Below are 23,296 nucleotides of genomic sequence, written 5' to 3'. Positions count from 1 at the left end.
AGACACGTTGTAGGCTTTTAGAGTGTAGGTATAATAAATGTAACCATAGTCTATAGTACATACAACGTGCAAAGTCTATGTTTTCAGTTGAGTTCTTAGGATCTTACGAACAACTACTGCTAGGTCAAGCAAAGATTCACGATACTATTTTCTGATCTAATTTGGTTTAATGGCATTGGTTAAATTAATCGATAACGCCTAATTAAAGAACGTAATTATTTTGCCAATGAAATGTTTATAATTATTATTGTTTGGGGGCAAAGCATGCAAGTGGTGAAACCACTGTCTATGTTGAGCGAGGTAGGCAAGCGTGAAATATGATTTCAGATACGAATAGGATAAAATAAGGCAATTTTGTTCTAAATTCAAGCAACTAGTTTAGTTGTTCAAATATTCTTCCAAGATAGTTTAATTTGTTAGTGGCCTGATATTCATGGAAGAATAATCAAAAGCAGATTAATGAGCCTATATCAGAACAAATACAATATTTCATATACAGTGGCTTCTATTTTTACAGAATTGTACACGTGTTTTGTTTGCACAGTGACGTCATTCGCTGGGTATTATTTGCTCAGAGACCTGAAAGGAATGTGAAGCGGGAAGCCCCAAAAGTAACCTTGAGCCTTCTGAGACGCATAGGCTGCACCTTTCCAAACTAGCCAGATGACTGATTTGTAAACATTACTACTTTGCCTACTCATTTTATTAAATCTGATTTAAACAATTTTTTAACTGTTTAGACCACAGCCGAAAATGCACTTTAAATCTTTATTGCTTTAGTAATATACCTAGTTCAAAGGCAATATTGTTAGGCATAATGTTTGCATTTAGCTTCTAGCCGTCCAGTGGAGTAAGTTAGCCCAAAGCTTATAATTTTTTTTATCCAGCGATTTTAAAGCGCTTTGAATGACCAGATAGCTTATAAGCTTAGTTTACTGCAGTGCGCTATTGTCATAAAGTAAAAAATATTGATTTAAAGTTTGAACATGCCATTTCACTCTGCTCACTGCGTCTGTGGGATTTCTTTCCTCATAATGACTGGTTTATTTACTAAGTGGGCGTTACCATACACCGAAACATTTTGAGAAATGAAAACCGTATTAATAGAAGAGTTTCAGTATCGCAGCCGCCCAGACTGTGAAGTTCGTATAGCCTAGTGTGTGCAAAGTATCAGGTAGGCTAGATTTTTATGCAACAAAGACGCGGGCACTCAGTGTGTGTATTCGCACACGCACTTTACAAACTTGGCAATCTGACGTCACTGGTTATATACACTTTTCTATTATGACTGTATAGTTTTTGTTTTTTATCATCTTGTTTTCTGGATAATTGTTTTATTTGCGTTATGCCCACTACTAAATTGTTCATTATGTTAAATTACTGCAGCAAACAAAAAGATTTAACAGCGTTTAGTCATTAGAGCAGTTTCGCAATTGACGTTTGCATTATGAATTTATGATATGTTGTATTTTACACTTTGATTGATTTTTCTGATAAACAGTATAATGCACAGACGCGTGTGTTGCATTTTTTGTTTTAGTTGTATTCGTGGACTTTAGCTAAATTTTTTGCTTTATCATCAAGCTGCTTGCTTGAGTACGGTTTGGTGGAGAGTGGCGTTTCACCCTTACTAATTTCATTTCAAAGAATCTGTGACTAATGTCAATTTGAAGAAGTATTTGCCTAGTAATCAAGTTTGTTGAAATTTCTATGAAATTACTTATTAACTAGCAAATTCCACTTACCCGTAATATACTCAAACGCTTAGCAATGATATAAATATGATTGTGTTGTTACGTTTTCCTGGTTTTCTGTCATGGCATCAGTAGGTATTTCTATTACATGTATATGTCTTTTTATGGCATAGTAAACAAATATGTAAAATCCCTCTTTTCGCAGAATACTGACTGTTTTGTTGACTGACTAGCATAATAGATATGGGTTTTAAAGAATCTTACAGTAAGATTTTACCATTTTCTCTGTTTTTAATCTTTATATATTTTATTTCCTTTATATAATTAGTAAGTATTGTAAGTGACGTACAGGTAAAAATAATAATATAATGAGTGAAATGACTGATGTGCTGGAAGAGCTTCGTCTTCACAAGCAAGAACAACTGTTAGTTCATTTTGATGATTTAGATGCCAAAGAAAAACAGAATTTGCTAAACGACATCAAAAACGTAGACTTTGGCCATCTTGAAGGTTCATAAATATATATAATATATATATCAATACTCTGCAACAGTTCTTTACTGGCCTATTGCCATATAGTTGACGCTCGATTTTTTAAACTTGTATGAATTCAAAAGAGGTTGGTAAATATGTTGCAGTTTATATATGGGCATAAAGCTGGCAATATATTAGTTCCAAAACTAATATGTAGCATGGTACTGTTTTAATAATGGCACTAATTTTAAAAAAGAAGTAACTGTGCTAGGATCGCGTTATTGTTTTGCTAACTGCTATTTCTTACTTTTTCCTATCAGTAAAATGGTGAATTGTGAAAAAGAAATATAGCTAAATTTATCCATTAATAGCTAAGAATAACAGTATATTTCTTGTGCATCAAGGACATAAAATTACCAGACCAATTAAAAAAAGTATCTTCACAGAAATGTCTTCCACCGTAACAAAATGAATTATTCACCGGAGCTAAACTGATTTGCTTATTAGATTATCCAGTTTTGCCAGTTGTGTGGTTAACTTCTACCTTTAAGGGTCTCGTGAAAATGGGCCAGTGCCACTTTTGTAGTAGTGGCTGCCCTCTTATATTTATTTCTAGTTTATATTTTTGTAAATTGCGGAAAGTGTTACACATCAGGGTACATTCTAGCAATTTATTTTATATCATTGCCTTAGATATTCGCAAACGGTCAAATGAACTGTCAAAAAGTCGGCAAAGTGGACGACTAGACAAGTTTATGGAACCAATCCCATCAGAACAATTTGGCAGCATAGCCAGGGGCAGTGCTCAAGATAAACTGAAGTGGGAAAAAGCTGGTATATTTACTTCTCTTGTTATCACTGTTTAAAGATGTATGTAAATTTTAGCTTTCTAGGCATTTCAATTTTTGCTTCAGTTGGATTACTTATTTCTGCAACCATTTTACTTTTCAGTTTGTTTTCTTTTTTCTTCGCTGATAAACCATGTGCCCAATTTTCTTCTGTATCATTATGTTGTAGGCCTGGAATGCATTGCTGAAGGCAAAGTGGCTGTCTTGGTGTTGGCTGGTGGCCAGGGTACAAGACTTGGTGTACCTTATCCCAAGGGAATGTATGATGTAGGTTTGCCATCCGGCAAATCACTTTATCAAATCAAGGCAGAACGAATCAAAAGGCTTCAAGATTTGGCGTTCGAAAGAACGGGAAAACATGGCATTATAACTTGGTATTGCTTTCTTTTGTTCCATCCCTATTAAATTTCAGTAGTCGTGAATTTTATTTTTGTTTGAAAGTAATAGCTTGGGCATGAAAAAAACTTAAATAATTATACAGTACCTTCTTTATAGGTACATCATGACAAGTGAAGCCACCATGGGTCAAACTCGAGATTATTTCAAAGACAACAATTATTTTGGTCTATCTGAAAATAACGTCAAGTTTTTTGAACAGTTTACATTACCCTGTATTGATTTTGATGGTAAAATCCTTCTTGCAAACAAGCATAAGATCGCCTGTGCGCCTGGTAAGAGCTTTCAATAAAATAATGTAGTAAAATACTTATGCCAGAAAGGTTTTGTAAAGGTTAACCAGTATTATTTTAACTTAAAACAGCAGTCATTGTCACACTCATATTACAATGTAATTTCTTCTACTTATTAAATCATTATCAAGCTTTCAATTGTGTTTTGTGTTTGTATAAGCGCTGAAGGTTTCGCTTGTTTATTTTCTTATGGTTACTCCGATACCCAGATGGAAATGGAGGCTTGTACAAAGCCCTCACACGTCGCAAGGTATTAGATGATATGGAACGACGGGGAATCGAATGTACTCACGTACACTGCGTTGATAACATCCTCACAAAAACTGCTGACCCCGTTTTTATTGGGTTTTGCAGACTTATGAAAGCTGACTGTGGTGCGAAGGTATGGAAGGGTGTCGGTCATTTAGCATTACCTTGGTATAGAAATGTGTTTGCAAGAATATGCCCTTCCTGTTCCTATGGAGTACTGTTGCTCTTTGTCCTATTGGTTTGTACGATGTTTATGCATGCATTTTACAACTCCATTGTCTACTTGTTTTCTGCAGGTTGTTGAGAAAACTGAACCCAACGAAGCAGTAGGCGTTATTTGCAAGGTGGATGGTGTATGCCAGGTTAGATTAAAACGTTTGATTTTGGTTGTAAATGATACAATTAACTTGCAGCGCCAGTTTTGTACAAACTGGTACCAGATAAAGTGGAATGACGTCTAATGAAAAAATTTTCAAACGTTTTATTGCTCTAGCAAACAGGATAATGATTAATTGTCAGCGTTCAAAGAGTTGCTGTGTACAGTGCACTTTTCAAGTGGTATCAAGGTGCTTTTGTGTAGGCTGTAGAATACAGTGAAATCTCAAGTGCCACCGCCAGCAAAAAAGATAACTCTGGAACGAGGTTGATGTTCAATGCAGGAAACATTTGCAATCATTTCTTTTCTACTGATTTTTTGAAGAATGTTTGCAGGTAATAGTCATGTCAATTGCAAGCTTTCAACAGTTAGTTGGATACCAGGAAATTGTGTAAATGATGTCATAATCAGCTGTACCGTTTCTAGAAAGCCTATTGGTTTAGCTGTGGCAATATAGTTTCCAATTTATGGCTGCAATTAGTAATATTGACAAATCTGATTAGGACAATAATAAATCATTCAAAAAATTAGTAGAACCTATTGTGTACTTTGTTCCAGTGCACATAAAGAATTACCTCACCATGTTGCCAAGAAGAAAATACCTCACGTCAATCGTAAGGGGGAAGTGGTCAGACCAACCACTCCAAATGGAATGAAAATGGAGAAATTCGTTTTTGATGTCTTTCAATATGCAAAGTAATCTCCTTTGGGTTTTTACTATTTGCCTGTTACGTGCTAATTTTCTTTAATGGGCGTGATAATAATAATTTATGACAAATCGAGTCTTAGTGTTTGCCTAAAACTCAATTTCTGTAAGGAGTAACAAGTACACTACGACATCTTAAACTAAAGTGCCCTGAGATGGATATAATAATAATCAATTAAAAGCATTGATTTGCAATTCTATCAATTCCTTTATCAATAATGCAGGCACTTTGTGGTGTTCGAAGTGCCAAGAGAAGATGAGTTTTCTCCATTGAAAAATGCTGAAGGTGCAACATCGTGTGGTCCATTGCAGTCTCGATGGTCCCTTGCGTCATTACATCACAGGTAATGAGGTTAGAATAAGGAAAACGGCTGTATTTTATTATGGTTCACAATACAGAAGTTTAGTAATACTTGTTTTATCATTTACATGAAGCTGTGCCAATGGCAGTTATGCTGTCAAGCCACAAGTTATGTAATAACGTGCTGACTAGTCGCACATTATTTCACAACAGCTGCATACCGGGGAGTCTTCTAAAACTCAATAACATTTGAATTGCTTCCTACAAGCTAGCATACAGTGTTTCCTTTGCATTGTACCACCAAGCCAATGTGGCAAAATCTTGCAATCAGTACAACAGTACCAGGAACTCTTGTATTCCTGCTTTTTTGTTGCGTTGATTACAAAAGTTTGTTTTATCAAATCAGTTTTGACCCTACCTATGTTATGGTTAATTCATTGTATGTTTAATGTTTACAGTAATTTGGCATCGTGAACCATCCTAAATGTTTGTTAATTTTAACTTTGCAGAAGAATTGTAAGTGCTGGTGGCTCTATAGTTGATAGCGATGGAAATGAAGTCCCTCCGCTGACTGGGTAAGGCTTCCTTTTTTAAAAAGTATTTACTAAACTTATTGGCTGGAAAGCGCAACAGTAATATAGGAAAAAAACGTACTTAAAACCACACTAATGACCTAAGAATAACTAAAAACTGTTCACAGTTACACAATGGCGATCTAAATGTAGTTAATCCACAATTTTAACCCACAAGTGTGACAGGATAATAATGAAAACTTGCAAATATTAAAGGAAGTAATAATAATGAAACAACTACTAGACTAGAATTAAAAAAACAACACTACAACACACAAATCATGGGTCCAAAATTCCAATCCAACTTTCAGCCTGATGAAACATCAATAAGCAAACATGAGATAGAACAAGAACATATTATTTAAAAAGATTCTCAAAAATTGGAATTCCAATGCGATTACAAAAGTTTATTGATTTTTTTCATGTTAACAAGAGCAATAGTGTTATGTTATGTTATGAAACTGTGGTTTTAATGCTTTTTTCATTATTTCTTTTTTGGTGCTCAATCGGCTATGTACTAAGCTTTTACCATTATGACGTCAAACTTTTTCGTAGTAATTGACCTGTATCCTGGTTACTGGTTATGTTCACTTCATTGCAAATTTTAAATACCTCGCTAGATATTTATAATACCTCAAGAACACAATATTGCAGATGCATGGCGGCAACAGTATTATACATGATTTTGTAGATATTCCTTTGTAACATACACTGGTATAAAGTAGGTACCGGGTCCTGAATGTGTTTTTTGTTATTGGTGCAAGATGTTGTTCTTGGAGGTTAGACCCATTAATCCAAAGTTTTTCGTCAAATTTAAAATTATTCTTGTTAACGTTGTCAATTGTCACTTTATAAAGGGTGGAAAGTCATGAAGGAGAATATCCAGTGGTTTGCGAAATATCGCCATTATTATCATACGATGGGGAGGTACGGTGATTAAATGTATTTACTATTTGTGCCATAAAGCATCAGTAAATAAATGCTCATAAAACAATTAAATTGGCAAATATTGGCTGACATGATCGTTAGCTTATGTTCACTTTTTGTGTACTGCAACTATTTCTGTTACGGAAGTTTTTATTGACAGGGTCTAGCGAAATATTGTGATAATGTGAAGTTTCAATCTCCAGTCATCCTTGACAAAGACTTGCTCAACAGAAATGGAAATGCATAAAACAACTCCGCTATTACTATTTTAGAAATTGTTTTAACATAGACAAATTTAATTCTTTTAGGCGAAAGTAGCTTATTTTTGTGCAATTTTTCTATTTAATTTTTTGCTTGCCGCTATAAGTTAATAGACATAGTTTTTGTGCCGTGAACTGATAGCCTATAGCTTTAATAAAATCCATATGTGCTAATTTCTATTTCAGATGCATATATAGTATTTTGCTTTATATTCTTATCTTAGTTGAAGTAGAAACTGCATCCTTTCTATTTGTTTGGTGTTGAAAGTCGAATACTTTTCTACTGACAATTTTTCCACTGTGTTAGTAAGGGACTTCACCTTGTTTTTTTGTCAGCATGTTCATGTTTAAGGTCGACCAATTTTTGGCAAAATTCTTAAAATCAAATTGCCATGTTATGATTAAGCAAATTAGTCATGTAGATTTATGTCAAGATTAAATGTATGTAGTAATGTGTAACAACACCCGTATACTTGCTTTTTCAATATATTTCCAACAATCACATCACATTTGAACTTTAAGCCCAAATCATAGGATGCAGTGAATTGTAGTGTTTTTCTTTGCTATTTATGTAAATTTAGATTTTTACTTATGTTATTTATACCCCTATTATCTTAACCCTGATTTAGATCAAAGACAATATATCTTGAGGTCAGAAAGTGTTCCATTGTAACCATACACTTGATCTAACTTGATTTTGTTGTAGTGCCTTTTGTAAGTCCAATTTTTCTTTACTGCGAGTTAATTTTGCACTTCAATAAACTAGCTTTATGAAAGGTTTGTTGTTGATATGAAATAGCAGGTGACCACGCCAGAAATTATCTAAGACATTTATTAGTAAATGATATGGCAACACCTTGCAATGTTTGTTTCCAAAGAGCTTTTCACTCAAAAAAATCTCACCAGTATTGAATAAATAACTGTATTTTCATAAATGGCAGCAGGAAATGCTTTCATATGTCAAACTGCGGGAATTATACTAAATACGGGCTGCTTCATTTTAGAAAGTTTTTGCATTTATGACACAATCTGTAACTTGGATCACGTGGTAGAAAAATAAATGCATACTGCTTCAACGATGGTGTTCACAACTCAAGACCAAACTTTCATCTTATAACTCATCTTTGTCTTCAGCACCTCCAGCTCCTCCCTCGCTTCCTTGGTAGAGTTTAGAGACTATGGGTTGCACAACTTCTTCCATTTTCTTTTTCTGGGTTTCATATTCCTCCTTTTCTGTGCCTTCCTGGTGATCTTCGAGCCAGGAAATCGTTTCTTCAACTGCTTTGTTGATGGTTTCTTTGTCATCTTCCGACAGCTTACCACCTAACTTTTCCTTGTCTTTGACTTGATTTTTGAGTGAGTAGGCATAGCCTTCCAAATCGTTTCGTGCATCAACGCGTTCTTTCGTCTACAAACATAGGTAAAAATTTATCTTTAGGAACTTCTACAAAGTGTGCAGTTAATGGGGAACTTTGCTGTTCATTTGCTAAGTAGCATTGAGAAATATTCTCGTAACTGATAAACCAAGCATACCTTCTGGTCATCGGCTGCAAACTTTTCAGCATCATTAACCATCCTTTGGATGTCCTCCTCAGACAATCGGTTGTCATCGTTCTTAATGGTAATCTTTTCCTTGTTTCCAGTTCCTTTATCTTCAGCCGAAACTCTCAAAATACCGTTGACATCAATCTCGAATGTAACCTCGATCTGTGGTACACCACGTGGAGCGGAAGGAATTCCGGTCAAATCAAATTTGCCAAGATGATGATTATCCTTCACCATAGCTCTCTCACCTGAGAAATGGTGGTACAGTTTGAAAGAAGAATTTACATGAAATGTACTTCATTAAACCCTGGTATGATTGATATGATCCTACCTTCTAGAACGTTGATTGTCACAGTGGGCTGGTTATCACTTGCAGTTGAAAAAATTTGAGATTTCTTAGTTGGGACCACAGTGTTGCGAGGAATGAGTTTAGTCATAACACCGCCAACTGTTTCAATACCAAGAGTCAATGGACAGACATCCAACAAGACAACATCACCTGCAAAAACACAATTACAATTTATCATACACAAAAATATGCCATGTCTAGCTCTAAAACTTCTGCCACGTCGGGCATTGATGTAGCTCAGACTATGCTGGTCACGCACCAGTATCTGACTCTCCGCCAAGTATTCCAGCTTGCACGGCTGCTCCATAAGCAACAGCTTCGTCAGGATTGATCCCTCTGTTTGGCTCCTTGCCTTTGAAAAACTCTTTGACAAGCGATTGAATTTTGGGAATCCTGGTTGATCCTCCAACAAGAACGACCTCATCAACATCCTTAATGTCAAGATCAGAGTCTTCCAGTACTTTCTTCACAGGAGTCATGGTGGATCGAAACAGTTTCTGCAGGAAAAGCAAGTACCAAGTGAGAACCAGGCACCTATACTGGGCTAAATACATAAGAAATGGTTAAAGCGCTAACCATGTTTAATTCTTCAAATTTTGCTCTTGACAACGATTCAGAAAAGTCATCTCCTTCAAAGAAACTTTCAATTTCCACTCTGGTAGTTTGTTGTGAGGAAAGGGCACGTTTTGCTTTTTCAACTTCACGACGGAGTTTTTGTACAGCCCTATTGTCCTTTCTTATATCTTTACCAGTTTTCTTTTTGTAAACTTTCATGAAATGATCCATTACAATCTGATCAAAATCTTCACCACCTATCAAATAAAAGTAAAATTTTAATAAATTTGTATGCTCTGAGATGGAACTGAATGATTAAATTACAGGTTACAAATAGTAGTAACTTACCTAAGTGGGTATCGCCATTAGTCGCAATTACTTCAAAAACACCATTGTCAATGGTCAACATGGACACGTCAAAAGTACCACCACCAAGATCGAAAACAAGAATGTTCTTTTCTCCTTCCTTCTTGTCCAAGCCGTAAGCGATTGCGGCAGCAGTTCTATTACAATAGTGGCTTGATTAGCATCAAAAATATAGTATTGAATCGATTTATAGATTCACTTACGGTTCATTGATGATTCTCATAACATTGAGACCAGCGATGGTGCCTGCATCTTTGGTGGCTTGTCGCTGAGCATCATTGAAATAGGCGGGTACAGTAACTACGGCGTGTGTGACTTCTTTGCCCAAGTAAGCTTCAGCAATTTCTTTCATTTTATTCAGAACCATGGCACTTATTTCCTCGGGGGCAAATGTCTAAAAAAATTAAAGGATGTAGCATAACAACTTTTGATCGTCGTTGGTATTTTAAAATCTGCTCAACCAATAACAAATGCTGATTTATAATTACTGAGAAGTGAAAACCAAGTGTATACCTTTTTCTCTCCCTTCACGTTGACCTGTACATGCGGTTTGCTCTTTTTGTCAATAACAGCAAAGGGGAAATATTTTTTGTCACTCTGGACTCCTGGGTCATTCCAAGTTCTACCAATTAAACGCTTTGCATCGAAAACGGTGTTTTCTGGATTTGAAGTCAACTGGTTCTTGGCTGCATCTCCAATTAAACGATCACCCTCAGCTGTAAATGCCACATAGGATGGAGTGATCCGATTTCCCTGGTCATTTGCTATAATTTCAACTCTTCCGTTCTTGAAAACACCAACGCTGTAAAAATGACGAAAATATGTGATTTTTCGAAAATAAACGCCATTAATACCTTTGTCTACTAAACTACTGTAATGTATTATATGGTGCATTAACCGGAAACCGGTGCATTAACTTACCACGAATAGGTTGTACCAAGATCAATACCAATCACAGTACCAAGATCTCTGGTATCTTCATCACAAAACACAAATGACACACAAAGACTTAAAATAAATGTTGAAAGGATTTTCATTTCTACCATTTATATTATTTCTACTATAACTTCATCTACCTACAAGCAATATAAAACATGAAATATAGGTCGTAAAATTAAAATACACCATGATAAGCTGATAAAAACCGGTCAGAGACTGCCTCAGCGCTTGCAGGCTACTTTGGGTTGATACAAAATATGTTTTCCTTGTAAGTAGTTCTTAAAGCGAGACAAGGACACCTTTCAAAACGTCTTCTTACAAGCAGCCTACAACTTTGAGTACGGTACGCCATATGCTAGTCTTAAATTACCGGCATCGGTTATTTGAGGCGCTTTAGACAATTGCTTGATAAGCTAATCTAAGCATTATTACTTAACAGTATATATGTTACTTCGAAAGAGGAACCTTTTGCACCTGCCGAGACTTTTAAGTCACTATGGCACGTTATCAACCCGCATAATTTCGTCCAACTGCTGAGGTGGTAAACTTCGTATTAGACACTTATAAAAAGCCATGTTGATTCATCCTGTACGAAACCGTTGTGTGGTGCTCTCTGATTGGTCGAATTCGCCACGTGTGCACTAGGTCGATTGGGTAATTTTGTACGTCGTATGACTTGACAGATATTACACATTAGTCAGCATCAGCATAAAGTACCTCAAACAGATATCACAATTGATGTTACAATGGCATTGTAGGGATATTACCGACATAAGGACACGCAAGTGTTATACGTCGATGTTTTACTGGAAACAGTAGATCAGTATAATTACTATAAAATTGCACAATATTTTGAAAAAATAACTTCATTTTAACTTAACTGGAAATGAAATAATTACCAAAGCTTTATTTTTAACACACAAAAGCCTTTTATTTACAAATTTGTGTTACTTGTACGAGGCTAATTTGTTACGTGTAGTTAATTGCTTTAAGCTAGTTGTAATAACATGGCGCAACATCTTCCACACCACACTTCATTTTAGTAATTTTTTGTATATGTTCGTGTTCATAAAATGTTCTTCTTTTTGGATAGCTATTATTTATTATACTTTGTTGTGTTTATCAACTTCTTTCATGTTTATATTTATAATTGTTGTAAGAATGTTTCATTCATCTTTTACTGCTGTGATGCGGACGTCATTCACGCATGGAAAAAAGTTGATCATCATTATTCATGTGTGATGTCAAAATATTTTATCAGAAATTTACATTCACCAAGAGTCATTAAAAGTTGAACATGCAAAGTGTCTTTTTAAGCATAGAATTGTTGTAATATAAATTACTCATTCACTCCAGAAATTCTCTGTACTATTATAAGCTCCATTTCATGATGTAATATGGACATGGAAATAAAAAAAAAATTAAAATTTTTTTTGAACTATGTTGCAGCTTTAAGATTGCCTGAATCTGAATGTAAGATTGAAAGCTAATATAATTTATCCAGCATATGCTGATGTGACACCCCATTCGTCTACTTTCCGCCCATTAAAATGGTCCAGAGTTAGGGAATTATTTCCCATTGTAATGGTTCAAAGTATGCCTTTCTTACCCTAGAGTAAGATATATGCCTTTTGAATGGGGAGAATTTTACTTCGGCACAAGTATGGTTTGTGAACCCCATTCGTCTATTTTTCCGCCCATTAAAATGGACCTGCTTTCAGCAATGGGGTTTCCCACAAACCATATTTCTGCCGAAGTAAACATCTCCCCATTCCAAATGCATATTTCTTACTCTAGGGTAAGAAAGGCCTACTTCCTGCCATTCCAATGGGAAAATATTACCGCATTTCCACCCATTTTAATGGGCGGAAAGCAGACGAATCGGGTGGATGTGAACAAAAAGGTTTTTATTACGTTCATTTTTTTACTGAGTTGTGTTTTTGGGCAGCAAAATTTTATTTTATTGAAAGGTTAATCCAAAAATCTAATTTCTTATTTCTCTGTTTTTGTTAACATTGCTGCAAAGTTGATTTATTTCCAGATAATAATAACTTACATCTTTTTCTTGCATTTGTGTCACTTAAGTCATTTCACTTACAAATGTAAACATTGCTTACACATCATGATGTATTATTAAACAGACAGATTGTTTCATGTGGCTTAAAAACATTGTTGTAGTGAGTGCAATTATATTGTCAAGGTATGTAGGATACCTGGAGGCTGCTGGCTGCAGTAGTTCATACAGTAATATTAGAAATGAGTTTTTGTGAATGTTCTTTGGTTTAAACTTATAGGCCATGTGTTAGTTGGAAAGCTTAACCGTACTTTTTCAACACTGATTTAATTTTAACTTTTTATTGGCATCAAAATTTGCAATATTAGATAGTGCTGTCTTGTATTCTGGTAGCAATTGTCTTGCGCAGTGTATAACCCAAATATTTTGAAAAGGTGATGTTGATTATTGGCCCTAGCACGTTGTTATTAAAGTAAAATGATAAAAAATTTATTCAGCAATTACTATAATGGTATTTCAATTATCACCAAAACGCCATGTATAATTCGGTAAATCACAGCGCAATAAGCTTTGTTTATGGCGTTTCTACATGGAGGTTGTTTTTGGAATGTTTTTTAAACATTCTCATATATTAATATAATGGTTTTCAAACTTTTGTAGTTCTTGAACTGCACACTGACAGGATCTAACTTCAGCACATTGCATATTTATAAACAGACAACGCAAAAATCGCTTTAGCAATTACAATGTTACAGAAACATAGGTTGACACCTGAAAATTAAGATACCCTACCTCCACTCCAAAAAAACATCATAGCACCAAAGACCTTAGAGAATATATTTCACTTTTGCAAATATGTGTAGTTACTCTATAGGCTTTATATACTTAGGCTCATGTGATATTCTGGCATACCTTACTGTAGCTTGCAGCCATTCCAACGATAAAGAAAGTATTGTATTAAGTACTTTTCAAAAGTTTTGTGGAACACTTGTAAAATTGTCATGGTATACATTTTGAAAACCACTAACCTAATTGCTACACTATCATGTGTTTGTCATTTATTTCTACCATGCTTTGAAAAGATGTATAATTCACATTATGTACTGTGTTAAGATTTCTAAATGATCCATCTTGAAATATAGTTATGAAATTCAGTTCAATGTCATTAGATGTGGAATTTAAGAATAAAATCACTGAATGCTTTAAGCACAACCAATTTTTATTTTATAAAAAGGGTACAGTATGCTTCGTGTTAGACATAACATAAGCCATTGTTACATGAGATCAGTTATTGGCGCATAATGCATGGCAGCTGCTATTAGACTCATAATAGTACAGCAGCATTTAATAGCAAGAATGTATGGCCATTGCTATAATCAAAGTGAAGGGTAAGCGGCTTTTACTTTAGAAATCAAGAAAAACAATACATTTCTAAAAAATGCATTAAAATAGCATTTTTACGGTGCACAAACAAATAATCTTCAACAAATAAAAACGCTTTGCAGAATAAAGAAACAAGTGCCTGGTTTTCAAAGTTCATCTTTGTTTGCACCCTCTCTTTCTTCGTACAATTTAGAGATTATAGGCTGCACAACTTCCTCCAGTTTCTTCTTCTGGGCTTCATACTCTTCTTCTGTGGCTTCCTGATGATCTTCAAGCCAGGATATTGTTTCTTCAACTGCTCTGGTGATGGTTTCTTTGTCATCATCAGACAGCTTGCTTCCCAATTTTTCTTTGTCCTGGACTTGATTTTTGAACGTGTAGACATAGCCTTCCAAACGATTTCTCGCTTCAATGAGATTTTTTACCTAAATTTTTGATTTGTTTCATCACAAAAAAATTCTTACTAACATTGTAAAAATGCTGCTTTTCATTGTAGTAATCCACTAAAAAGTCAATGCTTCATGCAAAGTTTCTTACCGTTTGATCTTCTTCTGCAAATCTTTCTGCATCCTTAATCATGCTATCAATTTCTTCAGGTGATAATCGATTGTGGTCATTTTTTATTGTAATGTTTTGCTTGTTTCCAGTGCCCTTGTCCTCAGCAGACACTTTCATGATACCATTGGCATCAATTTGAAAGGTGACTTCGATTTTTGGGATTCCACGTGGAGCGGCAGGGATTTCAGTTAGATCAAACTTTCCAAGATGATGATTGTCTTTGACCAGACTTCTTTCGCCTTTCAAGAAAGTAAACGTAAGAAAAAGAATATGATACTTTGTATTGGCTGGAATAGCTTTATTATTAGCTACACACATTAAAAATGTATCTTTACCTTCTAGAACGTTGATTGTCACAGTGGGCTGGTTATCACTTGCAGTTGAAAAGATTTGAGATTTCTTAGTAGGGACCACAGTGTTGCGAGGAATAAGTTTAGTCATAACACCGCCAACTGTTTCAATACCAAGAGTCAGTGGACAAACATCAATGATCGCCACATTTTCTGCAAAGAAACAAACGAATTCCAAATGTCTTTACCAGGCCAAGACTGGGTACTACAAGCTCTCTGTATATTTTTCAGGTCTCAGCTTACTTGCTTCTGTCTCTCCGCTTAGCACACCAGCTTGCACAGTTGCCCCATAAGCAACGGCTTCATCTGGATTGATCCCTCTATTTGGCTCTTTGCCTTTGAAAAACTCTTTCACCAGCGCTTGGATTTTGGGAATTCTGGTTGATCCTCCAACAAGAACGACTTCATCAATGTCATTGGTTTCAAAACCAGCATCTTCTAAAGCTTTCGTGACTGGTTTCAGAGTGGATCGGAATAGTTTCTACATAGATATGCGATTTTAGGTTACACATTAAAAAAATATACTAGACAAAGATCTGAAATATTTGATTTCAATTAAAGCTTACAGGTATACATTTTATAATATCTGTCACACCATATTCAACTCTTCAAATTTTGCACGTGACAGTGACTCGGAAAAGTCGTCCCCGTCGTGAAAGTTTTCGATTTCCACCCTGGCACTTTGTTGGGAAGAAAGAGCGCGTTTTGCCTTTTCTGCCTCGCGACGAAGTTTTTGCATGGCCCGACTGTCTTTCCTGGCGTCTTTTCCTGTTTGTTTCTTATAAATCTTCATAAAGTGATCAATAACGTTTTGGTCAAAGTCTTCTCCACCTAAATGATGCAACGTTGATAGCGCTATCAAGTTTGAGATCATAAACCTCATAAAATTTAAAATAACCGCTGACAGAAATTTCAAAAACAATTGTTTACCTTAAGGTAATAAAAACATGTTTAAGATAAACCAGACAATCTTATTTGATTATGTAGGCAAGTACTTACCTAAATGTGTGTCACCATTAGTAGAAATTACTTCGAATACTCCGCTATCAATTGTCAGGATAGAAACATCAAATGTACCACCACCAAGATCGAAAACAAGAATGTTCTTTTCCTCTTCTTGCCTGTCCAAGCCGTAAGCGATTGCGGCAGCCGTTCTGTTGTGAGAGAGAATATTGTCAAGTTAGTACAGCGACACTGCAAAGTTTGTATTAAGGGTGGGAATTTAGCCGTTAGCTGCCATAGTCACTAATTATCGTGTCGCATTGTCTATCGCAGGCAAAACGACTATTTATTGAAAAGGAATGTGATGGAAAGGGTTATATTATGCTAGACCACAAACTTTATCAAGAAAACGAAGTATTCAAGCATGAAAATGATTAACAAAGCACCAAATTTCCGTGACTCAATGGATTACCAAAAACGTTGCTCCGATTCCTCTCCTGCATGTACGTTTTCGGCTAATTGCTAACAGCTCTTAGCCGCCGGCAAAAATTTCCCAGCCCTAGTCTACAATATTTTATGAAATATAGTTTACAGGAATTCAAATGTAACGATAACTCTAATACAGTAATTTATTTCAAAAAATGTGGGAATAGTAATTTATTAAATAAGCTAATATGCCGCAATTGCTTGGTTCGGATTCTCGTTGCATAATTTCAATAGTTAGTGCAGTCACCATCCCAAAGAAAGCAAAGTAACAGAAGATGGACTAAAACATTTATTGCGACATAGTATAATAGGTTCAGATGCATACTGAACCAATTCAAATAGGCTATGAACGGATTTGTTCAAACTCCTACGCCTTATTAAATTTTATTGTAATCGATAACTTTTCCGATGTTTGTCCGTTTTGATCATTCTGGTGTATGGGCGTTACATCAAGTAACCTCCGTTTATATTTTTGTATTCACTTACGGTTCATTGATGATTCGTATCACATTGAGACCAGCAATAGTGCCTGCATCTTTGGTGGCTTGACGTTGAGCGTTGTTTGAAATAGGCGGGCACAGTAACCACGGCGTTTTTGACTTCCTCCCCCAAATAATCTTCAGCAGTTTTCTTCATTCTTCCCAGAACCATAGCGCTAATTTCTTCAGGAGTAAAAGTCTGCAAACAGCCGTTTAAACGTCAAAATATAATTAAGATAAGGTGCATTTACATTTTTTTAATTTTGGAGATTTCTTATATAACCTACAAGTAACTCCGTTAAGGTTAAATAATACACATTTCTTACCCTGTCTTCTCCTTTTGCAGTGACTTTGACATGGGGTTTGTTATTTTTTTCCATCAAAACAAACGGTAAATATTTTCTGTCGCTTTGAACGCTTTCCTCGTCCCATTTTCGACCAATTAAGCGTTTAACATCGAAAACGGTATTTTCTGGATTTGAGGTCAACTGGTTCTTGGCTGCATCTCCAATTAAACGATCACCCTCAGCTGTGAATGCCACATAGGATGGAGTGATCCGATTTCCCTGGTCATTCGCTATAATTTCAACTCTTCCGTTCTTGAAAACGCCAACGCTGTAAAAAAGAACAGTAACTCAATAGAGGCTACGGTTTCAGCGTTTGGGACAAGGTCAAATATTTGTCAGCAAATTTTTCTGTTCGTGTGAGTAAAAATTTTTAGCCCATTTATACACGCACTAGTGTTGCAATAACGGCAATTGTTCGTATTTCCTATTTAGTTATATAGGACTAATGCAAATATATAATACGTGGCAGGTAACAATTTCTTACCAGGAATATGTTGTTCCCAGATCAATGCCAATTACTGTGTCACTTGCGCCTTCTTCACTACGTGCTGGTGTCAGCCAAAACCCGGCAATAACGGTTAACAGGAGAAACGTCTTCATGGTAATTTTGTCTTTTATACGATCACAGAACAAAAGAATTGTAATATTCGTGAATACGTATACTTAATACTTATACTTTCAATTTAGTGTTAAAAATTGAAACAATTGTTTCTACAAATTTTTCCACAAATCACTGGAAATTAAAAGTATTTTTTTTCAATTTTCCAGCAAACTTAAATTACGGTATGCTCCGATTTAATAAAGTCTACTTCTAATTTCTACCCTATCGTATTAATAACGTTCTGCGCCTACTAGCATCAATTTTGTATAAGGCCAAACTTTTAATTTTCTGTTTTCCAAATCTGCTTTTTTACGATAAATTTCAATTACGTTCACCTGTGTTACGAATTACGACCTTGCTGTGCAGACAAACTTGCTAACTTGTCGTTTAAACCAAATTCTCAATGAGTGCAGGCCTGTTGCCAGCTTTTTAAAGTCCTGTCTTAGGGGAATCACCGTAATCGAGTAATTTGTGTGTTCGATTTTGATTGGTTGAAGGGTATCATTACGTCGCATGACGAAGTGTAAATAGTGCTGACTGTGCGTTGTTTTCGAAAAATTAGTAAACGTTACCGTACGCTTTAAAAAGTTGCATCAGCTCACTCCGGTGAGTTTATCGTTTGTTTGAACACAAAGCACACTGGATACGCAAGCGAAAGTTACCCTATATTGCGTCACGTTTTCGGTAGATTCTTGACAGTGGACACGTCAGCTTTAGGTTATACATCAATCAGGTGTTTTGCAATAAAACGACACCATCGTCCATAAACATGATAGTTAGTCGTATTCATGTAAACGAGACTTGCATGACTGTGAGTCACCATAGTGTGCACAACAATCCAGTTTTGCTAAAATAAGTTAAAGTTTGAAAAAAGGTAATTCGCACGCGCACGCCGTTATTTCATGCAAAGTTTTGTAGATACCAATGAAATTCAAAAACACACGCACGCACGTCACACACGTACACAGCATATCAAAACACAGCAGTAATTGATTAAAAAGCTCGAAGAGATGTATCTTTAGGAGAGCATTTCAGCCGAAGCAATAACTCAATTACCTTAAAAGCATATCTTTAAACTAAGGAAGTAAATCATGAATGGGGGTTCACACTGCAAATGCAATCTTTTATTTCATGAACACTACCCGGAAATTTTTGTTCATCAATATTCGTTAAACTTGTAGCTTAACGACCCGCTCGCATGATTGTAGATCTACAATCCTACATCAAAGGTCCCCTAAATCAAAACCTGAGTCCCGAGGTGTCAATGAGCTTATTTTACGAGAGATCCAACCAATTTTGTTAAGTCCAATAATGAAAATACAGTATTCTGAAATTTTCTTTGCACTACTGATTGTTTTTGTGCTGTTGTACGGTTGTACGACAATTGTCACTCGTTTTTACGTCACACTTTGGGCCATTGAACTTCTTTTTTAACCGCAAGTGAACCAGTGTTTTTTTTTCACTGAAGTTTTGATTGTGATCTGTGGTAAACATGTTTAACAATATGTAGTATTAAACAAATTTGATTTTTATAACTTTTAATGGGATTTTTAGCGCTCTTGAGTAAATTGGTAAATGCTCTTTAACATCTTTAAAAGTTCCTTTCTAATTTTTATTCGCTTCTTTCTTTAGGTATGACCAGCGGTCACTCATCTCTTTAGTTTTGCGGCCTGCAGTTCAAAAAGGATTCAAAAACCCCTGGCCGCCTGTGCATTCATTAATGAGAAGTATTTGTTTTAACTTATAGTTTTAGGACGATTTAAACGATTCGACAATCGGCATATAGTGTAGAACACAAACAACGTGTATATGATATCACATTAAGTATGCGAGCTTACACGAAGGAAATTTATTAAGGGTCTTGTATCTACATACGTTGCTTCCACAAAACGGGCGGAAAGCAAGATTATGAATCATATTGTACCGCTGTAATTGTCTCAGGGCGAATACAAAGAAACGCAGAGCAGGGTGTTCCATTCCTTGCAACCATTGTTTGTACGGTTCGATTAAAGCACGATACCTCGCGTAAAATCAAGAAAACATTGCAGAGTACAAGCAAGGATTTAAAGCATCAGCGAAGATGACCCTTTTGTGGTTTCTGCTGCTATTCTTTCAATTTCAGAGTAAGTTTGAAGTTATAGGGACCTGAACCAATAAACTACTTCCTGAAGAGACTTCAATTGCAGTTCGAGGTTAAAAATCTAGTTCAAATGCTTGGATAGAGTTTTGAGCATTTCGGAATAATAACGTCTTTACCTTTTTCACTTCTTCCTATGGGCGTGCGTAAATGAAGTAGACCCAAATGCAATATGTTGCCGCATAGTTTTTAGACCGTTAATCTAACGTTTCGCTTTTAGTTTAATAAAAGAGTTTTTAATATGAGCTAAGAGGAGTGCTGCCTACATAATCAAGTGTGAAAATACCATTTTTAATGAACCTTTTTTAAATCAGGTATTGCCTGGGCTCAAAACGAAACAGTTTGTAGTGAAGCACCCGATATTTAGTAAGTATGACGTATGAACCATACATGGCCTATAACAAACTAGGCTTTTAAAAAGGACGCATTTAAATTTTTTTTAAGCCTAGATGAAAGCGAAGTCATTATGCTAACGGACGGTCCAGGATATTTGGTCATCTCGAAAACAGCCGTTGAGGACGCGTCGAGTGTTGCGTCACAGTGCAGAGTTTACGCAGATAACGATGCCGTGACCTTTAACCTCACTTCCCTACTGGACTGTGATCCTTATATTACGGTTAGCAGCAATGTTAGAAAAAATTATCGATTTCTGACATTCTTGTCGTTTCATGAAGCAAGGACATGTTTTGTTAATGCAGCAAGACAACGATACTCTTACGGTAACTTACACCATTCGATCAGTTCCAAATGTCAATACATCGTTCGTGATCCAGAGGTTCACAAATTTCTGCCTGAATGTAACTTGCTCATTCGATATTAATCTTCTCCTAAACAGCTCTGATGGAATTTACCCACAAATCAGGTAAGATTCGCAATTATGTACTTTTTCAGCGCTTGACATTTTTGGTATAGATATTTCTATAACTGCTAATACGTCTTCTTGAATCATTTTCTTAACTTCGGCTCAATTGATTGTCCCTATTTCAATTTACGAAATAGGAAACTTGAGTTGGATCCTGTCGAAAATGTTGGTGAATTTGACGTATCGTTGGCTTATCAAGCAAACGAGGATTTTTCTACGGAACTCAACGTTTCCTCTGTCAAAGTTCCTGACTACTTGTATGTAAAAGCAACACTGAGGGTGGACCCTGGAGTGGAAGACGATTATGTCTTGCAGGTTTAGACAATTTTGTAAATTTTCTTGTCTTTTGATTTTTTATTGTCGTCTTCTTGGTCACATATGTTGACCATCTCTTCATTTTAGGCTGAACACTGCTGGGCATCTGCGGAAGAGGGAAGTATGAGCCCGATGTACCCAATCATACAAGGAGGGTTGGTATTTAAAGTGCTTCTAAAAATAAGCTGAACAGCTGATACCTGATTGTTCACGGTGGTCTTCATTTCGCAGGTGCAAGGCCAGTAAAGCGTGGGAGGACGAAGACGCTATTGTGGTCACCGAGAATTACGAATCAAATTTTGTTAAGTTTCGTTTTCAGTCATTCGTTTGGTCCGGCCGGAGTCAAGATCTACAAAGGATTTTTGTTTATTGCAACCTTGTCATATGCCTGCCAGGTGAAGAAGACTGCTCCTCTCCAGTAAGTTTTCTCAATTTACTGCTCTAAAAAAAACTTGAACTGGTTGTTTTGCGTATTTGAGGTTATAATTAACCAATGTATCAGTGCATTAGCTAATTAATCAATGAATTCAATCAAGTAAACACGAAACGTGTAATCACTGATTGTGCAATTTAACGTGAAATTTCCAAACAATCGTTTACATCAATAAAAATGAGGAGGTATTTGTCATATTTGTCATATTTATGTCATATCATCCATTTCTTAATACCACCTTTTCTTATTCATATATTCAGTGTGACAAGAGAAAACGACGCGATGCGCCGCAGATCACGGAAGGCTACCGGCACAAACTGGCTTCATCAGGACCGATCAATTTAAAAACCCCAGAAAAACCGAATTGCGAAAAGGTTGGGTATTTTTGCATACAGAAAATAGACGTTTCGATAAGCCTTGCATAGCACTGGCGCAGTGGCTTATATACTATCTATCGAATATCTTCTGTCAAAGCGTTACGTTTAGTATTGGGTGTGGTGTTACTCGTTTGTGCAACAGAACAATTAATCACTGGCAGTTTCCGATTTACTCGCTAATCGTGCTACATAAAAAGGGAAGAATGAATTAAATAAAAAACAAATCCCTAGAGGATTGACTTAACACGAGTAACCTAAATCTTTTGTTTGCGGAAAATTGCTTGCATACAAAAAACCATACCCGAAAACGTATCCTATAGAATAGATCTTCAAATTCCCCGATACTCCAACAGCTTTTGGAACGTATTAGGAACCTATTTGTTCTAAAGAAATAACATGTTGGTATTCGCATGATTTTTTTCATCTGTGTCTTTATTAATTGCTTTATTGTTAGAACAACGGCGGATGTAGCGAGATATGCGAGATGCATGGTGATGCCATATTTTGTTCATGCTTTGAAGGAAAACTGCTGCAAGAAAATGGAAAGACTTGTGCCGGTAAGAAAACCCCCTCTATTAAAATCGAACATATTTCTTAACCTCGCCAACACGTTGGTTGGTATATTAGCAAAAAGTAACCTTGTTCATATTTGTCTGTTGCTTAATTTGTACGAAAAATGTCTGTGACTGCAACAAAACGTTAGCCTATTCACTTTCAGCCCATAAGATAACTTACTAAATAATTAATTTAACCCGGTTGCTTTTTTCCATAGTGACAGAATCGGAAAGCGAACACATTGTTGTGATCAATCTATCGAGCAGTCAGACTTTCATCATAACGGTAACCATGGTTACACTTGTGCTGGTAGTAACAGGTGGCATACTCAGATTCTTCTATCAAAAATGGCGCACTTCCGGGAAAAAACTCCAATGCTGAAAGATGTACTTTGGTGCTTTGTCACCTGAAACTCTTGCTCAAAATGACAAACGTACATGAAACCCCATAATCTCTGAGCTGTGTGTTGTGTGAGATATTGTATTGTAAGTATATATATAATAAATACCAAGGACATCTGACACATAATTGTGGCATTTGCGTTCACGTCACTGCTGTAAGGCTTTTGTTATCTCCGAAATGTCCTGAATGGTAAACTAACTGTTTG

At 35.9% G+C, this 23,296-nt stretch overlaps 3 protein-coding genes and 1 pseudogene across 4 annotated transcripts; 2 read left to right on the top strand and 2 right to left on the bottom strand.

Moving 5' to 3' along the window:
• Nucleotides 1–2,022: 2,022 nt before the first annotated feature.
• On the top strand, nucleotides 2,023–7,872 carry LOC143468268 (UDP-N-acetylhexosamine pyrophosphorylase-like protein 1). Its single transcript, XM_076965371.1, has 12 exons — nucleotides 2,023–2,204; nucleotides 2,862–3,002; nucleotides 3,186–3,390; nucleotides 3,512–3,687; nucleotides 3,915–4,087; nucleotides 4,251–4,316; nucleotides 4,535–4,665; nucleotides 4,889–5,026; nucleotides 5,261–5,380; nucleotides 5,847–5,912; nucleotides 6,767–6,836; nucleotides 6,997–7,872. Exons 1-12 carry the CDS (start codon nucleotides 2,063–2,065, stop codon nucleotides 7,081–7,083), a joined length of 1,515 nt encoding a protein of 504 aa, XP_076821486.1. The 5' UTR covers nucleotides 2,023–2,062; the 3' UTR covers nucleotides 7,084–7,872.
• Nucleotides 7,873–8,004: 132 nt separating this feature from the next.
• LOC143468267 (endoplasmic reticulum chaperone BiP-like) lies at nucleotides 8,005–11,008 on the bottom strand. The gene is made up of 9 exons (XM_076965369.1): nucleotides 10,833–11,008; nucleotides 10,425–10,713; nucleotides 10,115–10,305; nucleotides 9,894–10,048; nucleotides 9,567–9,802; nucleotides 9,250–9,487; nucleotides 8,973–9,140; nucleotides 8,630–8,889; nucleotides 8,005–8,504 (listed from the first exon to the last, which is right to left on the bottom strand). The coding sequence occupies exons 1-9, from the start codon at nucleotides 10,955–10,957 to the stop codon at nucleotides 8,208–8,210; spliced, it is 1,959 nt and encodes a 652-aa protein (XP_076821484.1). The 5' UTR covers nucleotides 10,958–11,008; the 3' UTR covers nucleotides 8,005–8,207.
• A 3,057-nt stretch (nucleotides 11,009–14,065) lies between these two features.
• LOC143469394 (endoplasmic reticulum chaperone BiP-like) lies at nucleotides 14,066–18,138 on the bottom strand (annotated as a pseudogene). The gene is made up of 9 exons (XR_013119111.1): nucleotides 17,894–18,138; nucleotides 17,389–17,677; nucleotides 17,070–17,261; nucleotides 16,155–16,309; nucleotides 15,751–15,986; nucleotides 15,399–15,636; nucleotides 15,141–15,308; nucleotides 14,785–15,044; nucleotides 14,066–14,672 (listed from the first exon to the last, which is right to left on the bottom strand). The product of XR_013119111.1 is annotated as an endoplasmic reticulum chaperone BiP-like (transcript).
• Nucleotides 18,139–19,976: 1,838 nt separating this feature from the next.
• Nucleotides 19,977–23,210, top strand: LOC143469713 (alpha-tectorin-like). The gene is made up of 10 exons (XM_076967504.1): nucleotides 19,977–20,133; nucleotides 20,462–20,513; nucleotides 20,592–20,763; nucleotides 20,846–21,009; nucleotides 21,147–21,324; nucleotides 21,412–21,479; nucleotides 21,556–21,742; nucleotides 22,018–22,131; nucleotides 22,589–22,691; nucleotides 22,907–23,210. Exons 1-10 carry the CDS (start codon nucleotides 20,091–20,093, stop codon nucleotides 23,068–23,070), a joined length of 1,245 nt encoding a protein of 414 aa, XP_076823619.1. The 5' UTR covers nucleotides 19,977–20,090; the 3' UTR covers nucleotides 23,071–23,210.
• Nucleotides 23,211–23,296: the final 86 nt, after the last annotated feature.

This window comes from Clavelina lepadiformis, chromosome 8 (genome assembly GCF_947623445.1).
Source record: "Clavelina lepadiformis chromosome 8, kaClaLepa1.1, whole genome shotgun sequence".
Classification (NCBI taxonomy): Eukaryota; Metazoa; Chordata; class Ascidiacea; order Aplousobranchia; family Clavelinidae; genus Clavelina; species Clavelina lepadiformis.
This window is presented reverse-complemented; position numbering and strand designations above follow the sequence as displayed.